This window comes from Triplophysa rosa, linkage group LG11 (assembly GCF_024868665.1).
Source record: "Triplophysa rosa linkage group LG11, Trosa_1v2, whole genome shotgun sequence".
NCBI classification, from domain to species: Eukaryota; Metazoa; Chordata; class Actinopteri; order Cypriniformes; family Nemacheilidae; genus Triplophysa; species Triplophysa rosa.
Window position 1 is genome coordinate 19,410,737 of NC_079900.1, and position 19,456 is coordinate 19,430,192.

Here is a 19,456-nt window from a genome sequence, read left to right on the forward strand (position 1 = left end):
ACAATATAGGTGGTGTTAATTGTGAGGATGAGTCAGTCTGTGTACATATCTTTTCATGAGTATTTCAGCATTTTTATTATTTAAGCAAGCCCTTTATTTGACATGATTGACAACTCTTTATAAAAAAGTTGCATTTGTTAAATTGTATTTTGGACAGCCAGCCGGTTGTTCGCATACCTTTAAATGTCTGGGAGAATCAAGTATTCCCACATTCCATAAATGCTGAAAAACTACATGTATTTTGCTCATTGTTTGCTCTTGATGTGTACACAGACACCTGACTGCGACGGAATGAAAAGCAAAAGCAAATGTTTAGTGTTTATCGACCACCACCTTAAACAGGTAAAGATTGAATCGAATCGTTTATAAAATCATAAATAGGTGTTTTCGTGTATTTACCTGACGTTACAGATGGAGGATTATGGTTAGGTAAATCCAGTCAGATTGTTTTCGAGTGTCGCGAGACTCTTTCAATTTCCTCTTTCCCCAAAGAAACGAAATTATTTCCATCGAACTTCAAGAGTGAAGAAAGGCCTGCTCCTAGGTATACATGTATTTTGTACAAAAGATGGATTTTATTGGTATTTTTAAGCATAGCATTGATCACAGAGAGACACAACATATTAAAGCAATTTAATATGTTCACACACTAACACGTGATGATGATGACTGAATGTAATTTGTTGATTCACTAGGATGAACTGTAATATGTTCTGTTTTATAGTTTAGTTCAGCGGAAGAGGTCAGATCCAACGTCCAGCTGTGTGTCTATGAAGAGTGACTTGTCTATGAAACAGCCATTCAACCTAAAGAGTGAAGGTCACAGGTATAACATTTCAATAAAACATATCCCTTTAGTTGGGCATTTTATACAATAATTTGTAAAAGAGATGATAAAATCTTTTTTAACCGTATTTTCAAAAATAAACTGTAACAAAAAAATCTTGCAACTAGGGCACCAGAAATAAACTGTAAAATAACAGTTTTCTCTGTAAAATTACAATTTGCGGTCTTTATCTGTCATTTTACGTTCGTTGCCCGTATTTTAAAAAATAAATTAAAAGTCTGTAAACTCCGTAAAATTACGTGTTTTCTACATTGTAGAAGTATTGTTCCAACTGAATGTTTATTGATAAAAGCAATAATTTATCTGTTTTGTTTTATAGTTTCATATATATATATATATATAGAGAGCGAGAGCGAGAGCGAGAGCGAGAGCGAGAGAGAGAGAGAGAGAGAGATCAGATCCAGGGCCTAGCTTTGTGTCTATGAAGAGTGACTTCTCTATGAAACAGCCATTGAACCTAAAGAGTGAAGATCACAGGTATAACGTTTTACAAAACATTTTATACAATGATTTGTAAAAGACATGATAAATTCATCTTATGATACAGGACATCTTTTAAGAGGCACATCTACACAAATATAATCTATTAACTCACAACTGCATCTGTGAAATTTAAACTGTTCACACACAGACACTGTTAAAAGGATACTTCACCCAAAAATGAGAATTCTGTCATCATTTACTCACCTTCGAGTTGTTCCAAATCTGTATACATTTTTTGTTCTGATGAACACAGAGAAAGATATTTGGAAGAATGCCCAGATTTTGCCCCCTATTGACTACCATTGTAGGAAAAAATACAATGGGAGTCAAAAGTGCCCCAGAACGGTTTGTTGTCCTACATTCTTCAAAATGTCTTCTTTTGTGTTCAACAGAATAAAAAAAAGATAGAGTAATTTTCCCTACTATGGGAGTCAATGGGGGGCAAGACCTGTTTAGTTATAAGCATTATTCCAAATATCTTTCTGTGTTCATCAGAACAAAGAAATTTATACAGATTTTGAACAACTCGAAGGTGAGTAAATGATGACAGAATTTTCATTTTTGGGTGAAGTATCCCTTTAACAGTTCAACAAGATCAAGGGCCCTGCTGTGTGTCTATGAAGAGTGACCTGTCTATTAAACAGCCATTGAACCTAAAGAGTGAAGGTCACAGGTAGCCAATAACGTTTCAATAAAACTTTAGTTGGACATTTTATTCAATGATAGAGATGATGAGAAATTCATATGATTGTAGAATTATTCATTTACACCAGTGAAATTTAATCTGTTCACACAAAGACACATCTGCAATGTATTAAGTGTCAACAAGATCACAAGTAAGCTTTATTAGTAAGTAAAGTTCACGACAGAGTAAAATTAACTATAAGTTAACTATATTAACTATCTAATTTTAGGAAAATAATTTTTAACACAATAGTATCACAAGTCTCATTTTACTGATGTAGATTGAAAACAGCAGCTGTCCTCAAAAGCAGAACAGTATCTGATTTGTGAATAAAAGCATGCACTGTAAAAAAAATATTTTAAAAAACCCAGAAATTTTTCTGGCAGCTGTTTATTTCAAAAACACAAAAAATCTGTAAAAACAAAAAGTAAAATGACATTTGTTTGTACATTATATGTGGAAAATCTGTAAAAAATAAACATTAAAATTTTTCATTTTACAGTGCAGATAAATTATCTAAAATGTAAAATAATCTGCCATTTCAGTTCAAGAGCACTTTACCAAAGATCTGAGACTATGACAACATTACAGTTATTACAGTTACTGACATCATGGTAGCAAACATGTTTTTTATTTTTCTCTCTACAGGTTGAGTGGTTGTGATATCACAGATGAAGGTTGTGGTGCTCTGTCCTCCGCTCTGAGATCAAACCCCTCACACCTGAGAGATCTGGATCTGTCTCATAATAGTCTCGGAGATTCAGGAGTGAAGCTGCTCTCTGCTGTACTGGAGAATCCTCACTGTAAACTGAAGAAACTCGAGTAAGATTGTGTAAATGATTCAGTACATTAGCGTTTGTACAGTATTTAAGGCCTGCAAGGAATGTTTTAGTTGTTATAGTTTCATGTATCACTCCATATTGATATAATCAATTTTATTACCACTTATTTATTTGTGCTTATAACACCATACAGTCAGACAGACAGTCATAACGATCATGAATTATCAGGAATTATAATTCCGTTCCAGCCCCATATGCTGATTGGTCAATATTTGCACATTAACCTGTTTACACAAGTGCTTACCAAATATATGACACTAGGTGTTTTTTTTCAGAGAATCTGCATCTGTGTGTCTCAACTGAAGGGTGTGTTTTTATTCTCCACAGTTTGAGTTTCTGTGATGTCACAGAGGATGGCCGTGCTGCTCTCGATTCAGCACAGAGATCAAACCCCACACACCTGAAAGATCTGTCCTTCTCAGGGAATAATCTGAAACACTAGAAAGTGAAAAACTGATCCTTATTAAAACCGACATGAAGACATAAAAAATATGAGTTTTATTCAAGTTGTTATCTATTTTTGGTTACAGCTGAATGATTTTATTGATTGTATATATTGTGTATGGTATAGGCTATTGTATGTATGTATTATACACTGTAATGTTAATGAATTGTGATTTTTATATCCTTGTTCTTCATTTTTGACAGCTAAAAAGTTTTTTTTAAGTTGTAAAGCTTCTCTTATTCACTGTTGTTTATCTTATTTGCCACCGTTTATCATATTTTTAAAATAAATAGTTTATAATAATGTGAATACATCTTTTGTATTCTTTATTTCATAAACGTGTACATGGACAGGTTTTATACAGATCAGTTTACCGTTTTTCAAAGATTGTGATTTTATCTGCTCTGAAGATCATATCTGAAAGGTGACCCCCCTTGACCTTTGACTCCGCTGCTTCTGATTGGTGGAACTTTGCTTTTAAGTGATACCAAGCTATTTTTTAATTTAAAATAGCTGTATAAAATAATACAATTGTAAAAATTTAGTTATGTTATATTTTATTTAATCTAAATACTGCATTTAAACGTATTTAATCATTGTAAACATATGAACGCAATACTAATTTATCAATTGTTAGACGTGTTCTCGTCACCATTAATATTCCCCTTTTAATTGTGGTTGGCATACAAACCATCAAATGTTTACAATGGAAGAGTTCATTTTGAAGGAAGAGCTCATTTTGCTCCCCTAAGTCAAATAGAAATGTGGTACAACCCACACTGTTTGTATCTGTGCGTCAGACGGGTTGGAAACATACAATTAATCTTTCAAAACAGCCTAGGATTAAAAACTTTCCCGATTTCTGTTATATATGTTACCTAATATAAGCATTAGTCTCGTACTCACAAAATAATCTTTGAGTGACTTGTAGCCAAAACAAAAGCAAAAAACTTCCCTACTACTTTTCACCCCCACCTTTAAACTAATGGTAGCGTCTAGTTTACCCGCGTTTCCGCGCGAAAAAGGGGCCCGCGCGTGTTACCAGCTGCTAGCGACAACCTGAACCCATAAATCCCGTTGAGCCCCGTCAGTGCGCGCTGCTGTTGGCACTGTCAGATCTTTTATCAGTTGTCGTTTTAAAACGTATTTTTAAATAGTCATTTTATTTGCTCTAACTTGAAATGCCTACCAGGACCTCTTTGTCTCTGCCAGAGGATGTCAAGGAACGGTAGGGTGTTGTATTTACCCCCCCTGCAACTATAACAGAACGTAATGTAACGTTATTGTTTGTTCACGTGCCGTGCGCGTGAATACCTATACATTGCTTGTACGTCACGTAATCGCGACTGAATTGAGTGTTGTTTGCAAGAATCGACTTGTTTCAAAAACATTTCGGATACTCTCGTTAGCATTTAGCCGTGCTACAAATGCCCTGTCCGCCATCACCCCGCGGGTGGTGTGTAAAATAAGGCAGTGGTTGTTTGTTTGTTGTTGTTGTTGTTTTTTGCGGGAAATGTGAAGCGACTCGCATGTGTCAGTCTTGCTTCATTTGGCGCCAATTACTCATGTGTCCGAGGGAAGCCGTGCACGCCTCCTGCTCAGTCACTGCGTTCACTCTCATCAGTCATCATACACTATTAATTCTGTATCTTACACAATTACATTTGTATTGATGGTCAACGTTAGCGTCAGCAACAAACACGAGTAGTAATGTGACTTCATAATGCTTGATAATGAAGTCCGCGTTCGAGCGTGCACGCTAGCATCAGTGATGGTACAGACGCTGTTTCAGGACCAAATATTACCTTAAAAATTTCAGTGGAACGTACTAGAAGTTTAAAAATTGTGTCGTTTTGGGTTGAGATGTGCCTCTTTTTTTGTTTGTTTGTTTGTTTGTTTTTTAGGCTTCAGGTACTGGATGAAGGGGGAGACCGCTTGACAGATGAGGTGAACCTTTGTTTTTCTTGCAGCCTTTCGGAATTTTTATAAACATTGTAAATAAATGTGCACATAAAATTGTCATACGTTGTCAGTGATTTATGCCTAAACATTCTCAACTGCATGTTAAAGGGATAGTTCACCCAAAAATGAAAATTCTGTCATTACTCGCCCTCAGCTTGTTCCAAAACTTGTATAAATCTCTTTATTCCTAATAGCTTCCTTTGTGTTTAGCAGAACAATGTCAGAAACCAAACAGATCTCACCCCCCATTGACTCCCATAGTATTTATTTTCCTACTATTGCAGTAAATGGGGAATGAGATCTGTTTGGATACTGACATTCTTCCAAATTAGTGTTAATTTTCTCAGTTATCTTTTATTTTAGTATTAGTTTTAGTCCCACGACAAATATACTTTTGTTTTTATCTTATTTAGTCATCCTTGTCTTTTTTTTAAGTTGACTATATGTCTACACGTTTGTATTGATTAAAACGAGATGAAAATGCAGTCACATTTTTGTCATGCTGTATAATGGATAAAATAATAAAAATTGTTGTTTTGCCAAAAATTAAATCTCAGTGATTGTTGACATTTTGAGAATTTTTTTATATTTCTTTATGCATCTCTTTTACCAATAAGCACAAATCAATAGAATGTCAAATCCTGTGCATAGTTAATTCAAGTTCATCTAGCTTCTAAGTATTTTTCACAATGGTTTGATGAGGTTAAATTGGGCTGGGGCCCATAGGCTGACCGACCGCACTAACAGAGCAATCGCAATCATTTTAATCGAACCAACCATGGCATATTCACATTTATGCATTTGGCAGACGCTTTTATCCAAAGCGACTTTCATTGCATTATACTATACTATTTTTTTTTTCTCTAAGTATGTGCATCCCCTGTGATCGAACGCACGACCTTGGTGTTGCTAGCGCCATGCTCTAACCACTGAGCAACAGGAAAGCATTAGGGCTGGGTATCGATTCTGATGTTCTGATTCACAAGCTCTCGAGTCGATTCGAGTCTGTGATTACCCAGATAGATAGCAACCATTGAATCAATATCACTTTTGCACCTGCAATTAATGTAGACATTTTTTAGAAATTTAAACACATCGCCATTATTGTGATCAGGCAACTCTCTTACCACTTTCAATGTTTACAGTAGTGCTTTAATAAAACACTTATACATTGATAGAGAGAGAGATGTTTTGAAAAGTTTACTTTTAAACATGACCAGTTAAAGAAAACTTAACATTAAGATATAAGAGTTAATATAATGGTGATTTGTTGAAATTTCAATTTTTTTTCAACATAAATTGCAGGTGTAAAAGTGATGTTGATTCAACGCAATTAACATTGACAAATTAATTTTTTTTAACATTGATTCAATGGTTGCTTGCTATCTGGGTATAGATTTAATACAAATCCTATCGACATTTCTAAAAAAGATCAGTAAATATCACATTACAGTGGTGAATTAAAAAATGAAATGAAGAGCCACAAACCTGTTTATTAAACTTTAAAACACTTGGGTATATTGAAACTGAACAGTTATTTTAAATTTGGGATGCAGTATAACAAACAAAATTTCACAAAAATGGCTATAAATAGAGGCTGCAATCATGTGAACCGCTGCCTTTTATATGAAGGTGATGTTAAATTCGAGGACACACCCGGATCCCATGTTAAGCAATGAATGAAGGATACTCCCTGTTGTAACATCCACTCGTTGTAAAAAGAAAAGGGACATCTAGTGGATAGTAGTAGCAATAACATTAACGTAAATGAATGTTCAGTGCTTGCTTGAATATGAAAGAAAAAAATCTATTCACAGCTTTTGAGACTCGATATTGAATTGATCCGTTTAAAACAACGATTAATCGATTTTTCGTTTTTTTTTTTTTTTGCCCAGCCCTAGAAAGCATATACTGTATGAACACACCCTAAAATACACTTGGCAAAAGGAGCAATAAAAACAATGTCATTTTCTCTTTATTTGGAGTGATGTTTGTATGGTATCTTCTTCTCGAAGGGCCCCTCGGAGGGAGATCTATTCTGTTTGGAACTCACCGTATGTCTGCGTGAGCTTGTTTCCATTCTTCAGCGCCTAGCACCCTGCCTATTTGCGAGTTGTAGACATGACACGCGGGGCTGCTTCTCGTCTGGTGTGCACTGTTGTTTTAACGTTTCGATTCACGTTTGTGAAGAGAGGCTTGACTTCCAAAGGATGTCATTTTAATCAAATTCAAGCATTTAGAGTGGTTTGTCATGGTGTGTTTGGCAGAAGCGATGCACAAGTTAATGGGTCATCTCAATCATTGTGAATGTTGTATGACGTTTTGACAGAGAAGTACTGGAAATACACAGGTCATTCATACAATTCTGTGGACATTAATAAATGAAGATATTTAATATTGATACAAGGAAAGAGCACAGGCTTACAGAAAGGTTATATATTATAAGCTTCGTATACGCACCCCTTTAAATCCCCCACAGAGCCCTGGCACATAACAAATCCCAATTTAACCCCTGCATAGGCCTATTCATAGACCTCCAACCTTGCCCGTAAGTTCTCCCGCAAATTGACTTGAGATACTCAACGGCGTTTCCACAGTGAGAGCATTGGCGTATGGTTGCCAGATTGCAGAAATTAGGTCACCCACTGACCCTAACCTTTCATCCCTGTTTGGGGTATCTGAACTCCTGTCATCTGGTGACTGCAAACATGAACGCTTGTACAGCAGAAAAATCTTAAAATATTATCTTCAATATTTTTAGACTAGATTTTGGGTAAGTTTATATTTTATAACTACATTTTACTCATCATTTTTCGTCAACGACATTGTGTGCTGATAAAGTCTGTTGTCATTTCATGGCCTTACTTTTTGTCTCGTCATTGTGTTGTCTTTGTCCTGGGAAAATAGCTGTTGACAAATGTTTCGTCAATGAAATGAACACTATTCCAAATATCTATCTTTGTGTTCAGCAGAACAAAGAAATGTGTATACACAGGTTTGATACAATCTGAGGGTGAGTAATTGATGACAGAATTTTTACTTTTGGGTGAACTTTCCCTTTAAATAAATGTAGAATGTGTTGCTATTTGCCAGCGTAAAGTGTTAATAGTTTTACACTTTATACTTTAATATAGTTGACTTGACTGCATTAATATTTCTGTTAACACGCCAATGTTAATATTTCTATTAATGACATTGCCCAGGAGTGTGTAAAGGATAAGCTCAGGTTACTGCAGGAGTTCCTGCTCGCTGATACTCAGGACCAGCTCAAAATCCTTGAGGACAAATTAAAGAGCTCTGAGCTGACCACTGTGAGTTGCATATACCGATGTGCATTCACCTCTAGATGTGACTCGCTCCAACAGTAGTCTGCTTTTGTTTAGGAGGTTTACACGTCAGAGGTGAAGGCAGTGCTGAAGAAAGCTCTGGGAGTTGGCAAGGAGGATGGAGCCGAACAGAATGGACACTCAAATGGATTGTCTGAAAATGGTTCTCATAAAGACGATGGTGTGCAGGAGGGTGCCATGGAAAGTCAGGAGGAAGATGCTGTAAAGTCTCCTAGTGGCCCGAGGGGAAAGGGCCGTCGCAGTAAAGCAGATGCTGAGCCCAAGAGTATGTTGCATGATTTATTACGTATTATGCTCTATTGTGTCTTTACATTGTACTTGACTATTAAGTGTGTAATAGCTTTCTTTTAATGGCACATTTCTGCCTGCAGAATCTCCAGCCAGTACTAGGGTTACACGTAACTCTGGGAAACAGCCAACTATCCTGTCCATGTTCTCTAGAGTGTAAGTAAACATTTAAATATTAGATTACCTTCATGTAAATCTTTGAGTAATTGTGCTTTTTTATTAAGGTGCTGTCACTTAATTTTTTTTCTCTTCCATCCAATAGCCCAAAACGCAAGTCTGATGATCTTATTGTCGAAACCACACATGAGAATAAAGAAGAGAAAACTGAGGAAGATGTTACAGAAAACGTTAGGCATTTCGCAGATGTTCAATGTTCTTTAAATGGCAAAATGTATGTGGAAGTAACACTTTAATGTTTTTGTTAAGGTCCACGAGGAGAAGCGCTTGAAAACGGAGACTGAAGAGTGAGTCGCATGTTGTACAATCCAGCTTTTCTCATGTGTTAAATTGGGTTGGTAATTCATGTGTTGTCTGTTCTCTCTTACAGTCCTGTCACTGAGAACTCTACTAATGGGAAGGTGAAGCCTGTGTCTACTGCCAAGGTAACGCCCCCCCACACATTTGGTTCCTCACTTGTCCTCCTACTGCCTTAATTGTAATGCCTCAAATTAATCCTTGCCAATTAAACACTTTAGACGCCTCCACCAAAGTGTCCTGACTGCCGGCAGTATCTGGATGATTCAGACCTTAAGTTCTTCCAAGGAGATCCTGATGATGCAGTGAGTTTTTTTAACCTAATATAGTGTTGCTATGAAAACTATAATTTAAGAAATGTGTAAAAATAACTTTACTTACCCCATACTGTAGCTATTTCTTGTTTTAAATGGTGGTCAAGTTTTGTGCTTGGAGCGCTTTAATATGTGTCATTTAATTTTGTAGCTGGATGAACCAGAGATGTTGACCGATGAACGTCTCTCCCTCTTTGATGCGAATGAAGATGGTTTTGAGAGTTATGAAGACCTGCCCCAGCACAAGATAACAAACTTCAGGTATTTGTGGTAAAGTCTTAAACTGTGGTCAGTTTTTTTAGTCCTGCCATTGTAATTATGATTCTTGTTCACAGTGTTTACGACAAGCGTGGGCACCTGTGTCCGTTTGACTCTGGCCTCATCGAGAAAAATGTGGAACTGTACTTCAGTTGTGCGGTTAAGCCCATCTATGATGACAACCCATGCATGGATGGTATGTTTGGTTGTTAATGACTTTGGTCAGATTTGGTTTTGTTCTTTAAGCAACTTGATGTCTTATGTTTTAGCTGGTTAGATAAATGTTTGTTTTATCATCTCTAGGTGGTGTTCCTGCCAAAAAGCTTGGACCCATTAATGCATGGTGGATCACTGGTTTTGATGGCGGGGAGAAAGCTTTAATTGGCTTCACTACAGGTAACATTTTCCTAACCAAATCTTCTTCAGTCTGGTTTTTACTCTGAATGACGATTTGATCTGTCTTATGGCTTCACACAGCCTTTGCTGACTACATCCTAATGGACCCCAGTGAGGAGTATTCTGCCATTTTTGCTTTGATGCAAGAGAAGATCTACATGAGCAAGATTGTGGTTGAATTTCTACAGAAGAACCAGGATGCCACATATGAGGACCTGCTAAACAAAATTGAGGTAAGGTCACAGGAGTGTAGGGCTGCAACTAACGATTATTTTAATTGTCGACTAATCTAACGATTATTATTTTTTATTAATCTAATAAAGATTTTTTGGATTACCTTATTAATACTTTGGCAAACTTTGCAAATAAACAATAAGTTCTAGTATTTTCTTACATTATAAAGCAAATCATACTTTTTACTCCACTACGTCTTATAAATAAATATTGTTGTTTTAACATTTTAATCCGTGTTTACATTAAAATCACTGTCTAAAGATAAAGATATAGAGAGTGTAAAGCTATGCATGTATGTAAATATGTACAAGTAAAAAATAAGAATAGACTATTGTAGTACAAGGTATATCCTATATACAGCAGAATGAATGAAATATAATTTAATATAATATAATTTACAGAGTGTATTATCTGGAGGATATAATTAATATTGCACTTAATTATTATTGCACAGAGTTATTAATTGCACGGTGTGTAAAAACATTTAACTGTTCAAGAGGTAGATGGCTCGAGGGAAGAAGCTGTTTTTGTGTCTGGTTTTGGTGCTCTGTGCTCTGTAGCGCCGACCAGACGGCAGCATTGTGAAGAGATGATGGCTTGGATGTGAGAGGTCCAGTGTGATTTTCTGAGCCCTTTCCTCACTCTGGATGTATACAGTTCTTGGAGGGTGGGCAGGGGAGCACCAATGATCTTCTCAGCAGTCCCAACCGTCCTCTGTAGTCTTCTGATGTCTGACTTTGGGACTCGTAATGTAATTGAGTAAAAGTAAAATACTACTATCTATCTCTGTTTATTGTACAAAACTATCACCGAATAAAAGACTGTAATGCAGAGTGGCGTTAAAGCGAGCCCGCGCACCCAGAACTCAGAATGATGCGCTTAATGCATTCGCTTCGTTATTTACAGTTATGCGCATCCCGGACGCACAATGATGCGCTTAAAGCACCTACTCCTTCTGAAGTCCCGGGGATCATTTTGCTCCCCAAAGTAAATAATAGTTAGAACACAACGAGAAGAGATGATATGTTACATGTTTAACACATAGTGCATTGCATCAATCCGACAGTATACAGTTAAATCAGAGGTTTAAAGAGTTATTTCGTATGAAGACGCAACATATTCAGACCGTTTCCAGTGCTTCTAATAAACTAAGCTATACTCAGCGAGTAACGTTAACTCAGTCTCTAGCAAAATACATTTTAAACAAAACCATAGACTATCATCTTGTCATTATGAAGAATAATGAAAACATTGGAACATGTTGGAAAGAGTAGCGTCCTGACCGTCACCGTACACACGCATGCTGACTGGAGATTGACAGACTGCACCAGCGGAGGTCAGAGTTTCTTAATTATGCTATATTGGTTTATTCCTCGCATAAAGCTATCGAATGACATAAAAAGTGCATTGGTGGTTTCATGATAGTCAGTCCTTTTTGAAGTTTAAGAGTAATTTAAGCAGGGTCACAATCTGCAAAGGTTCACATACACTACGTTCATCTACGTTCCCCTCTCCGTCCGTTTGTGATGTCTTGTCCATGCTGTGATGATCCCATTTCGGGGGTAACTTAATGTTAGGGGGAATTCCTCCGTCCATTCACTAACTTACTGCGTCCGAGGCTCTCGATCGCTGTTTGTCGGGTGTATTATGCTTTCTCTTGTTCTGCTGATTAACTTACACACGCCCGGGAACAGAATCTGCTATTACAGCAGATAAACGTAAATAATACTACGCTTCGACGCATTTCACTCACGTATTTTAGTAGTCGACGTAATCGACGACGTCGACGTGTTGTTGCAGCCCTACAGGAGTGTACAACTTCATTGTTTTCAGTTTCATGTTAGCACTTCTGACCTACTGCTCTGTGTCTTAGACGACCGTTCCTCCTGCTGGGCTGAACTTCAACCGCTTCACTGAAGACACGCTCCTGCGTCACGCCCAGTTTGTGGTGGAGCAGGTGGAGAGTTACGATGAGGCCGGAGACTCTGATGAGCAGCCCATTATTGTTACTCCATGCATGCGAGACTTGATCAAGCTGGCAGGTGTCACTTTGGGCAAGAGGTGAGTTTTGCTGGTTAGCATCTGGACCAATCACTACTTAAATTTCTGTGGTTGGAGCCCAGCAAAAATGTGAAGACCATAAACTAGGGTTGGGCCGATAGACAATGCCATCGTGATTCCAACAAATGTTTCACTTTTGTCACGTGACTCGCTGCTCTGAGCTGCAAATTACGTCATAAACATGAACAAGACTAAGGGGCATATAAGCTCGCGCTGTATAAAGAGGACGCACAGTTTGCACCTGTGTTGTATAAAAGACGTGCCTCACTTTGTAATGCCGCAGGGCGATGTCATCGTCCATCGCAATGTTTCAATGTAGACATTGTCCTATGCCAATTTGATTATGCCAACATTAAATTGGCCAAACATGGATTATCATCAGCCAATGTTGAATCTCAAAATGCACACTATCTATCAGTGGACCACTTCATTCTTGCCCTTATCGGCTCTTGTCAGGATTGTTCAAACTGTACCACTTGGTGAACCTCTATATCCTTACAAAACGTCTATTATGGTCACTGGTGTACTCGTGTTTCTAATGTTCTTTTAACCTTTCACAACGCAGCAGGCAGCTGTACTGGTATGTAAAACCTGGCATTTCTGCAGAGTTTATGGCTTTTCTTATTCTTTAAACTTAACTGCAGTAAGCTGTGTTTAAACTTGTGTTAGTGGCACAATACATGACTGGCAGAAAGGTGTGGGTGATGAGAACATTTTCCATGACTTTCGTAGCTCTGGATAACAGATGTTCGTTTGGGTTCCCATTGTTTGAATTTACAAGCAGCACATTGGGAGAAACTATAAAAAGCATCTGAAAGAACTCTATGTAATTAATCTTTGTTTCTGCAGATTGGTTTAAATTGCATCACCCCGCCTTGACAAACTGTCAATCCATAATTCTGTGACCATGCTCATAATACATGCATGGCTCCATTTCAGTGTGGCTGTTACTCTGTCAATGTGGCATGAGATGCATGACTGTGTTTTGGTCTTCAGGAGAGCTGCCAGGAGACAGTCCATACGTCATCCCACAAAGATTGAAAAGGACATCAAGGGTCCCACTAAAGCCACCACCACCAAACTGGTTTACCAGATCTTTGACACCTTCTTCTCTGATCAGATCGACCAAAACAGTAAGGAGGGAGGAATCAAGAGACAGCGCTGTGGTGTCTGTGAGGTAAGCTGCCAAAATGCCTCGGTTGAAGCAGTAATGCATAATGGTTGGAGTGATGCACTAAATGTGCTTATGTTTTGAAGGTTTGTCAAGCTCCAGACTGTGGCAAGTGTTCAGCCTGTCAAGACATGATCAAGTTTGGAGGCAGTGGCAGAACCAAACAGGCCTGTCAGAAGAGGAGGTAATGCTTCACTGAAGCCATGTTGGTCTAATCTGTTGAACGTCACTTCTGAAACTTGTTTATCTTCTACTTGCATCTATTTTGCTGCATTTTATGTTTACTTTCTAAACATGACCTGCATTTGAAAACCTTTCTTTTTCTGATTTTCCCCTCGTTCTGATTCTTATTGATGTGTAAATGTGAGAATGCATAGTATTGCCATTTCGTTTTCTGTAACCTACTGGTGACTGAAGCGACAAGTGATTGTCATCTTTTTTTGTTAAAATGGCTTTAATTTTGTTTCTTCGTGTTTAGTGCTTAGCTTTGTCAGTCTGCTTTTTTTCCCATAAGTTAGGGAAATCTCTTTGTCTGCCGTCTGTTTTACTGAGAGAGTGGGGAAACTGCCTCTTAATTTCTCCCAGTATCTTTATCCAGTGTTTTTATGCTTGATCTCTGTTGAAGCTTAATGTTTGTCTTGTCCTTTGCACAGATGTCCCAACATGGCAGTGAAGGAAGCTGAGGACGATGAGAATATCGATGAGGATGATGTCTTGCCACTTCTTAAAGACACCAAGAAAACGTCAAAGACCAAGAATAAAAAGCAGACCAAGAACAAGCTCAGCTGGGTGGGAGAGCCCATCAAGGTATGTACACTTTTCTCTCTCAATGAAAGGCTGCATGTCCATGTTCAGGATTGATGCTATTGATTTGGTTTTTGCAGACCGAGGGAAGGAAGCGGTATTACATGAAGGTGCGTGTGGAGAATGAGGTGGTGGAGGTGGGAGACTGTGTCTCTGTTAGCCCTGCTGACCCATCCCATCCCCTCTACTTGGCCAGGTAATCCCTTTAATCTTTGTTGTGGTGAATTTTCATAGACTGCTCTTTTGGCCCAAACCTAATGTTAAAACCCTTTTGTTTTGCCCTCCTGTGTCCAGGATATATATAAGCCTTTGTTTTTAAGGCCCACCTGAACACATTTCTATTAATGCCATGTATGCCTTCGTTGCTAAACAATTTTCTCACATTTGTAGGATTACAGCACTATGGGAGGATGGCGAGAAAATGTTTCATGCTCACTGGTTTTGCCGTGGCACAGATACAGTTCTTGGAGAATCCTCTGATCCTCTGGAGCTCTTCCTTGTGGATGATTGTGAAGACATGCAGCTGAGTTTTGTCCAAGGCAGGGTCGACGTCCTTTACAAAGCTCCATCTGAAAACTGGTTCATGGAGGTACGGTTGCTTACATTTAGTCTGTATTTACATATCTGCTTTGTAGAAAACAGTCTGTAAAGAATTGAAATGGCTTGGATGTTGAAGTGTTTTCATGCTTTCAGGGTGGAATGATTGACGACATTAAAGTGATTGAGGATGATGGCAAAAGTTTCTTTTACCAGCTTTGGTATGAGCCTGGTTGTGCTCGCTTTGAAATGCCTCCCAAGGTCATGCTGTCTGAGGACGGCAAGTACAAGTGAGTTGCGAGTTGTAAAACCCTGGCCTATTTTTTTACAACCATTTTCAACAATCTAACATTTTTCTGAAGAATTTGGAATGAAAATGTCTAGTGATAACACATTGTGTCTTAAGGGTTGTCATGTCAAAACATCTTAATTGCCTTTCATGTTTTTTGTGTGTTAATATTGAATGTGTCATGGCAGGTTCTGTGCCAACTGCATCAGGCATAAGGAACAACATGTTCAGGACACACCTCAAGTCTTTGAACTTTTGAAGGATGAGGAGAGGGGTACTAAAGTCTTCTATGCATTGGCAACTGTGAAGGGAGAGCAGTTCAGAGTAGGAGACAGTGTCTATCTACCACCTGATGCCTTTAATTTTGGGTAATTTCTTTTTGCTGCCTTGTATGTGCGTTAAGTTTAGATGCGCTTTGCAAACTGCTGAAGGTTTTATTAAATTACGTTTTTCTCACTTGTAGGATTAAGGTAGCGAGCCCTGTGAAGCGTTCTCACAGGAAGGATGATGTTGATGAAGATCTTTACCCAGAATACTACAGGAAATCCTCAGACTATATCAAGGGATCCAACCTGGATGCGCCAGAGCCCTTCCGCATCGGACGCATCAAAGAAATTTTCTGCAGCAAGCGGAGCAATGGAAAGCCAGACACAACTGAGATCAAGTTGCGCCTCTATAAATTTTACAGGTGACTTCTTACTTCATAGACTAATCTTGGGCATCTATGAAGGCATCTGTGTTTTATCAGGTTTTGTTCTCCAGGGAGCTGAAATTTTTGCTATGTGCTCTACTAGAAGGCTAAGGCAGCACTGACCTGTGTTCTCACAATAACTCTCTTTCAGACCAGAGAACACTCATAAAGGGCCAAAGGGTGCTTATCACTCTGACATAAACCAGCTGTACTGGAGCGATGAGGAAGTGACTGTGAACATGTCTGAGGTGCAGGGACGCTGTCTTGTGGAGTACGCAGAAGACCTTGTAGAAAGCGTGCAGGACTATTCTAAAAGAGGACCTGATTGCTTTTATTTCCTGGAGGTGATGATAAATGTTGTATGAAGACAAATTACTTGGAAGTGTGGCATTGTCACTGAGCAGTGGTGCTTGCAAATATCAGGTTCTAGTAGGAGACTATTCAATCTCATGTACTTTTTCCTTAGGCTTACAATTCGAAGACCAAGAGCTTTGAGGATCCTCCCAATCATGCCCGATCAGCTGTGAATAAAGGTAAAGGGAAAGGAAAAGGTAATGGTGTTGAAGTATTAGGGTCGCTTGGTCTCTGTGCAGGTGTGTTTGTGACGTTACAGCGCTGTCTCTCTGCAGGTAAAGGGAAGGGGAAGGGGAAAGCTGCCTCCCAGGAGTCACAGGATGTGGAGCCGCAAGAGCCTACGGTCCCCAAACTGCGCACACTGGATGTGTTCTCTGGTTGTGGTGGTCTGTCTGAAGGTTTCCATCAAGCAGGTAGATATTAACCTAACCCCTGTTAACGGTAATTCTGCTGTCATGTGTTTTGCCAAGCAAGTCATTTCTGCTCTATCATCGCTAGGTATCTCTGAGACTCATTGGGCCATTGAGATGTGGGACCCTGCTGCTCAGGCCTTCAGGTTGAACAACCCTGGCACCACAGTATTCACAGAGGATTGCAACGTCCTGTTGAAGTTAGTGATGTCTGGAGAGAAGACCAACTCTCTTGGACAGAAGCTGCCACAGAAGGGTGACGTAGAGATGCTCTGCGGTGGACCACCCTGCCAAGGCTTCAGTGGAATGAACCGCTTTAATTCTCGCACGTACTCTAAGTTCAAGAACTCTTTGGTCGTCTCTTATCTGAGGTCAGAGGAACAGGAATATTGTAGTGTTGTATCTGCTAATGCTGTGGCTGAGTAGTTTGTTCATACATTTAAAAAAAAAAAATTTCCTGCCTTTGTAGTTATTGTGACTACTACAGACCCAAGTACTTCCTACTGGAGAATGTGAGGAACTTTGTGTCATTCAAGCGCTCCATGGTCCTGAAGCTCACGTTGCGCTGTCTGGTGCGCATGGGATACCAGTGCACATTTGGTGTGCTTCAGGCAAGAACACTTCCATGTTTTGTTTTACAAGAGACATGTAGCGATACCTCTAAAAGCTCTTGATGTACTACTTCAGGCAGGGCAGTATGGGGTGGCCCAGACAAGACGCAGGGCGATCATCCTGGCTGCTGCGCCCGGTGAAAAGCTTCCTCGCTACCCTGAACCACTGCATGTGTTTGCCCCACGGGCATGCTCTCTCAGTGTGGTGGTTGATGAGAAGAAATACTTCAGCAATGTCACCCGGTAAGCCTTAGTAGATTTGATTGGGTGTTGTTTTTAGTGGCTGTGATTGGGTGTTTTTATTCTCTCTGATGTCTGAAAACGTATTTATTACCTGGCTTTTTCCCAGTGGAAACGGTGGTGTTTATCGCACAATCACGGTACGGGACACCATGTCTGACCTTCCAGAAATCCGTAATGGAGCCGCTGCTCTTGAGATCTCGTATAACGGTGAGCCACAGTCCTGGTTCCAGAGACACATTCGTGGCTCACAGTACCAGCCCATCCTCAGGGACCACATTTGTAAGGTCAGTATTTGAGTGCCTTCGCTTGAGCATATCTCTAAAAAAAGAAACCCTCCAATGCATAGTTTTCACAAAGTCTTTGTGATGCTCTAGGACATGAGTGCCTTGGTGGCTGCCCGTATGCGTCACATTCCCCTGGCTCCTGGTTCTGATTGGAGAGATCTGCCTAACATCGAGGTGCGGTTGCAGGATGGCACTTCCACTAAAAAGCTTCGTTACTCCCACTCCGACAAGAAGAATGGGCGCAGTGGCACTGGTGCTCTGAAAGGAGTGTGTTCCTGTGCTGAAGGTATGTTTTATAGAATCATTTACTTATTCTGCATCAACTTTGACATTTCTGTTTTTGAAACTAACCACTGTGCCATCTCCACAGCAGGAAAACCATGTGACCCTGCAGACAGACAATTTAACACTCTTATTCCCTGGTGTCTGCCTCACACGGGTAATCGCCACAACCACTGGGCGGGCCTGTATGGACGACTGGAATGGGACGGTTTCTTCAGCACTACAGTTACCAATCCCGAGCCTATGGGAAAACAGGTATTCGCACACCCGAATATTTACATTATGCACTAACCAGGGGGAAGCATTGGTTCTTTTCTATTTACCAAGTTGTATTATATTAAGCCTTAACACCTTTGTTTTGTCAGGGACGTGTGTTGCACCCTGAACAGCACCGTGTGGTGAGTGTCAGGGAATGCGCTCGCTCCCAGGGCTTCCCAGACACGTATCGATTCTTTGGCAACGTTCTAGACAAACACAGACAGGTATGGTGCCTAAGCATTCCTTTCTTTACTTGCATTTGGGTTGTAAGCCACCAGTTTGTGCAATACCAGTTTGTTCTTGTATACAGGTTGGGAATGCTGTGCCTCCACCCCTCTCCAAAGCCATTGGACTGGAAATCAAGAAATGTGTCCTTGAGAGGATGAGAGAAAATGCTACAGGTAGTTTTTTTTTCAACTGTCCTTACAGCACATTCAACCTGTGTTTTGACTAAGCTTAATGTCTTGATGTTTTTGTGTCTCAAGAGTCTGTGAAGCAGGAGAAGATGGAGGTTTGTGATTGAAGCCATCTTGTTCCACAAAGCCACAAAATCTAGCGTTTTGCTTGAGCAATGACTTGTTAAATTCATTCTATGATTCATGTGCTGTTTTGGAGCCCAGCCACTTCAGTGGCGTTTTTATGGACAGTCTGTGCAGTGCCATTTATGTGATGTTTATCTGTTTTTAAATGTGATTTTTAACCATGTCTTTGCAATATCCATTAAGAGGTGTAAATTCTATGTAGTTTTTATATGTTGTAATATTTCAAATAAAGCTCTTATTAAATGGTTTAACTGCTTTGTAATTGACTTGTATTCTTCTGTTTAATTTTTTTTCCCTCTAAAGATCTAATAAATAGCCATAAAAGAAATGTCTTGTTTTTATTG

At 39.3% G+C, this 19,456-nt stretch overlaps 2 protein-coding genes across 9 annotated transcripts; both read left to right on the forward strand.

The window, feature by feature from the left end:
* The first annotated feature begins 240 nt into the window (after positions 1-240).
* LOC130561989 (ribonuclease inhibitor-like) lies at positions 241-3,560 on the forward strand. Of its 5 annotated transcripts, XM_057346719.1 has the most exons (5): positions 271-342; positions 493-544; positions 725-826; positions 2,664-2,837; positions 3,185-3,560. In XM_057346719.1, exons 3-5 carry the CDS (start codon positions 771-773, stop codon positions 3,297-3,299), a joined length of 345 nt encoding a protein of 114 aa, XP_057202702.1. In that variant the 5' UTR covers positions 271-342; positions 493-544; positions 725-770; the 3' UTR covers positions 3,300-3,560. The 5 variants fall into 5 exon arrangements, with proteins under 5 accessions (XP_057202703.1, XP_057202701.1, XP_057202700.1 ...); XM_057346720.1 differs by lacking the exon at positions 493-544 and having other exon boundaries at positions 241-342; XM_057346718.1 differs by having other exon boundaries at positions 264-544; positions 725-1,324.
* Positions 3,561-4,322: 762 nt separating this feature from the next.
* On the forward strand, positions 4,323-19,431 carry dnmt1 (DNA (cytosine-5-)-methyltransferase 1). Of its 4 annotated transcripts, none has more exons than XM_057346212.1 (35): positions 4,323-4,530; positions 5,207-5,249; positions 8,468-8,575; positions 8,648-8,876; positions 8,983-9,055; positions 9,162-9,246; positions 9,326-9,363; positions 9,447-9,501; positions 9,595-9,678; positions 9,839-9,948; positions 10,023-10,141; positions 10,249-10,341; positions 10,423-10,574; positions 12,449-12,636; positions 13,202-13,216; positions 13,633-13,813; positions 13,894-13,991; positions 14,461-14,614; positions 14,692-14,807; positions 15,002-15,200; positions 15,305-15,438; positions 15,626-15,805; positions 15,901-16,125; positions 16,280-16,472; positions 16,595-16,679; positions 16,758-16,895; positions 16,981-17,263; positions 17,362-17,503; positions 17,580-17,746; positions 17,853-18,030; positions 18,121-18,316; positions 18,401-18,567; positions 18,678-18,794; positions 18,881-18,971; positions 19,056-19,431. In XM_057346212.1, exons 1-35 carry the CDS (start codon positions 4,484-4,486, stop codon positions 19,091-19,093), a joined length of 4,521 nt encoding a protein of 1,506 aa, XP_057202195.1. In that variant the 5' UTR covers positions 4,323-4,483; the 3' UTR covers positions 19,094-19,431. The 4 variants fall into 4 exon arrangements, with proteins under 4 accessions (XP_057202195.1, XP_057202196.1, XP_057202197.1 ...); XM_057346213.1 differs by having other exon boundaries at positions 18,404-18,567; XM_057346214.1 differs by lacking the exon at positions 13,202-13,216.
* Positions 19,432-19,456: the final 25 nt, after the last annotated feature.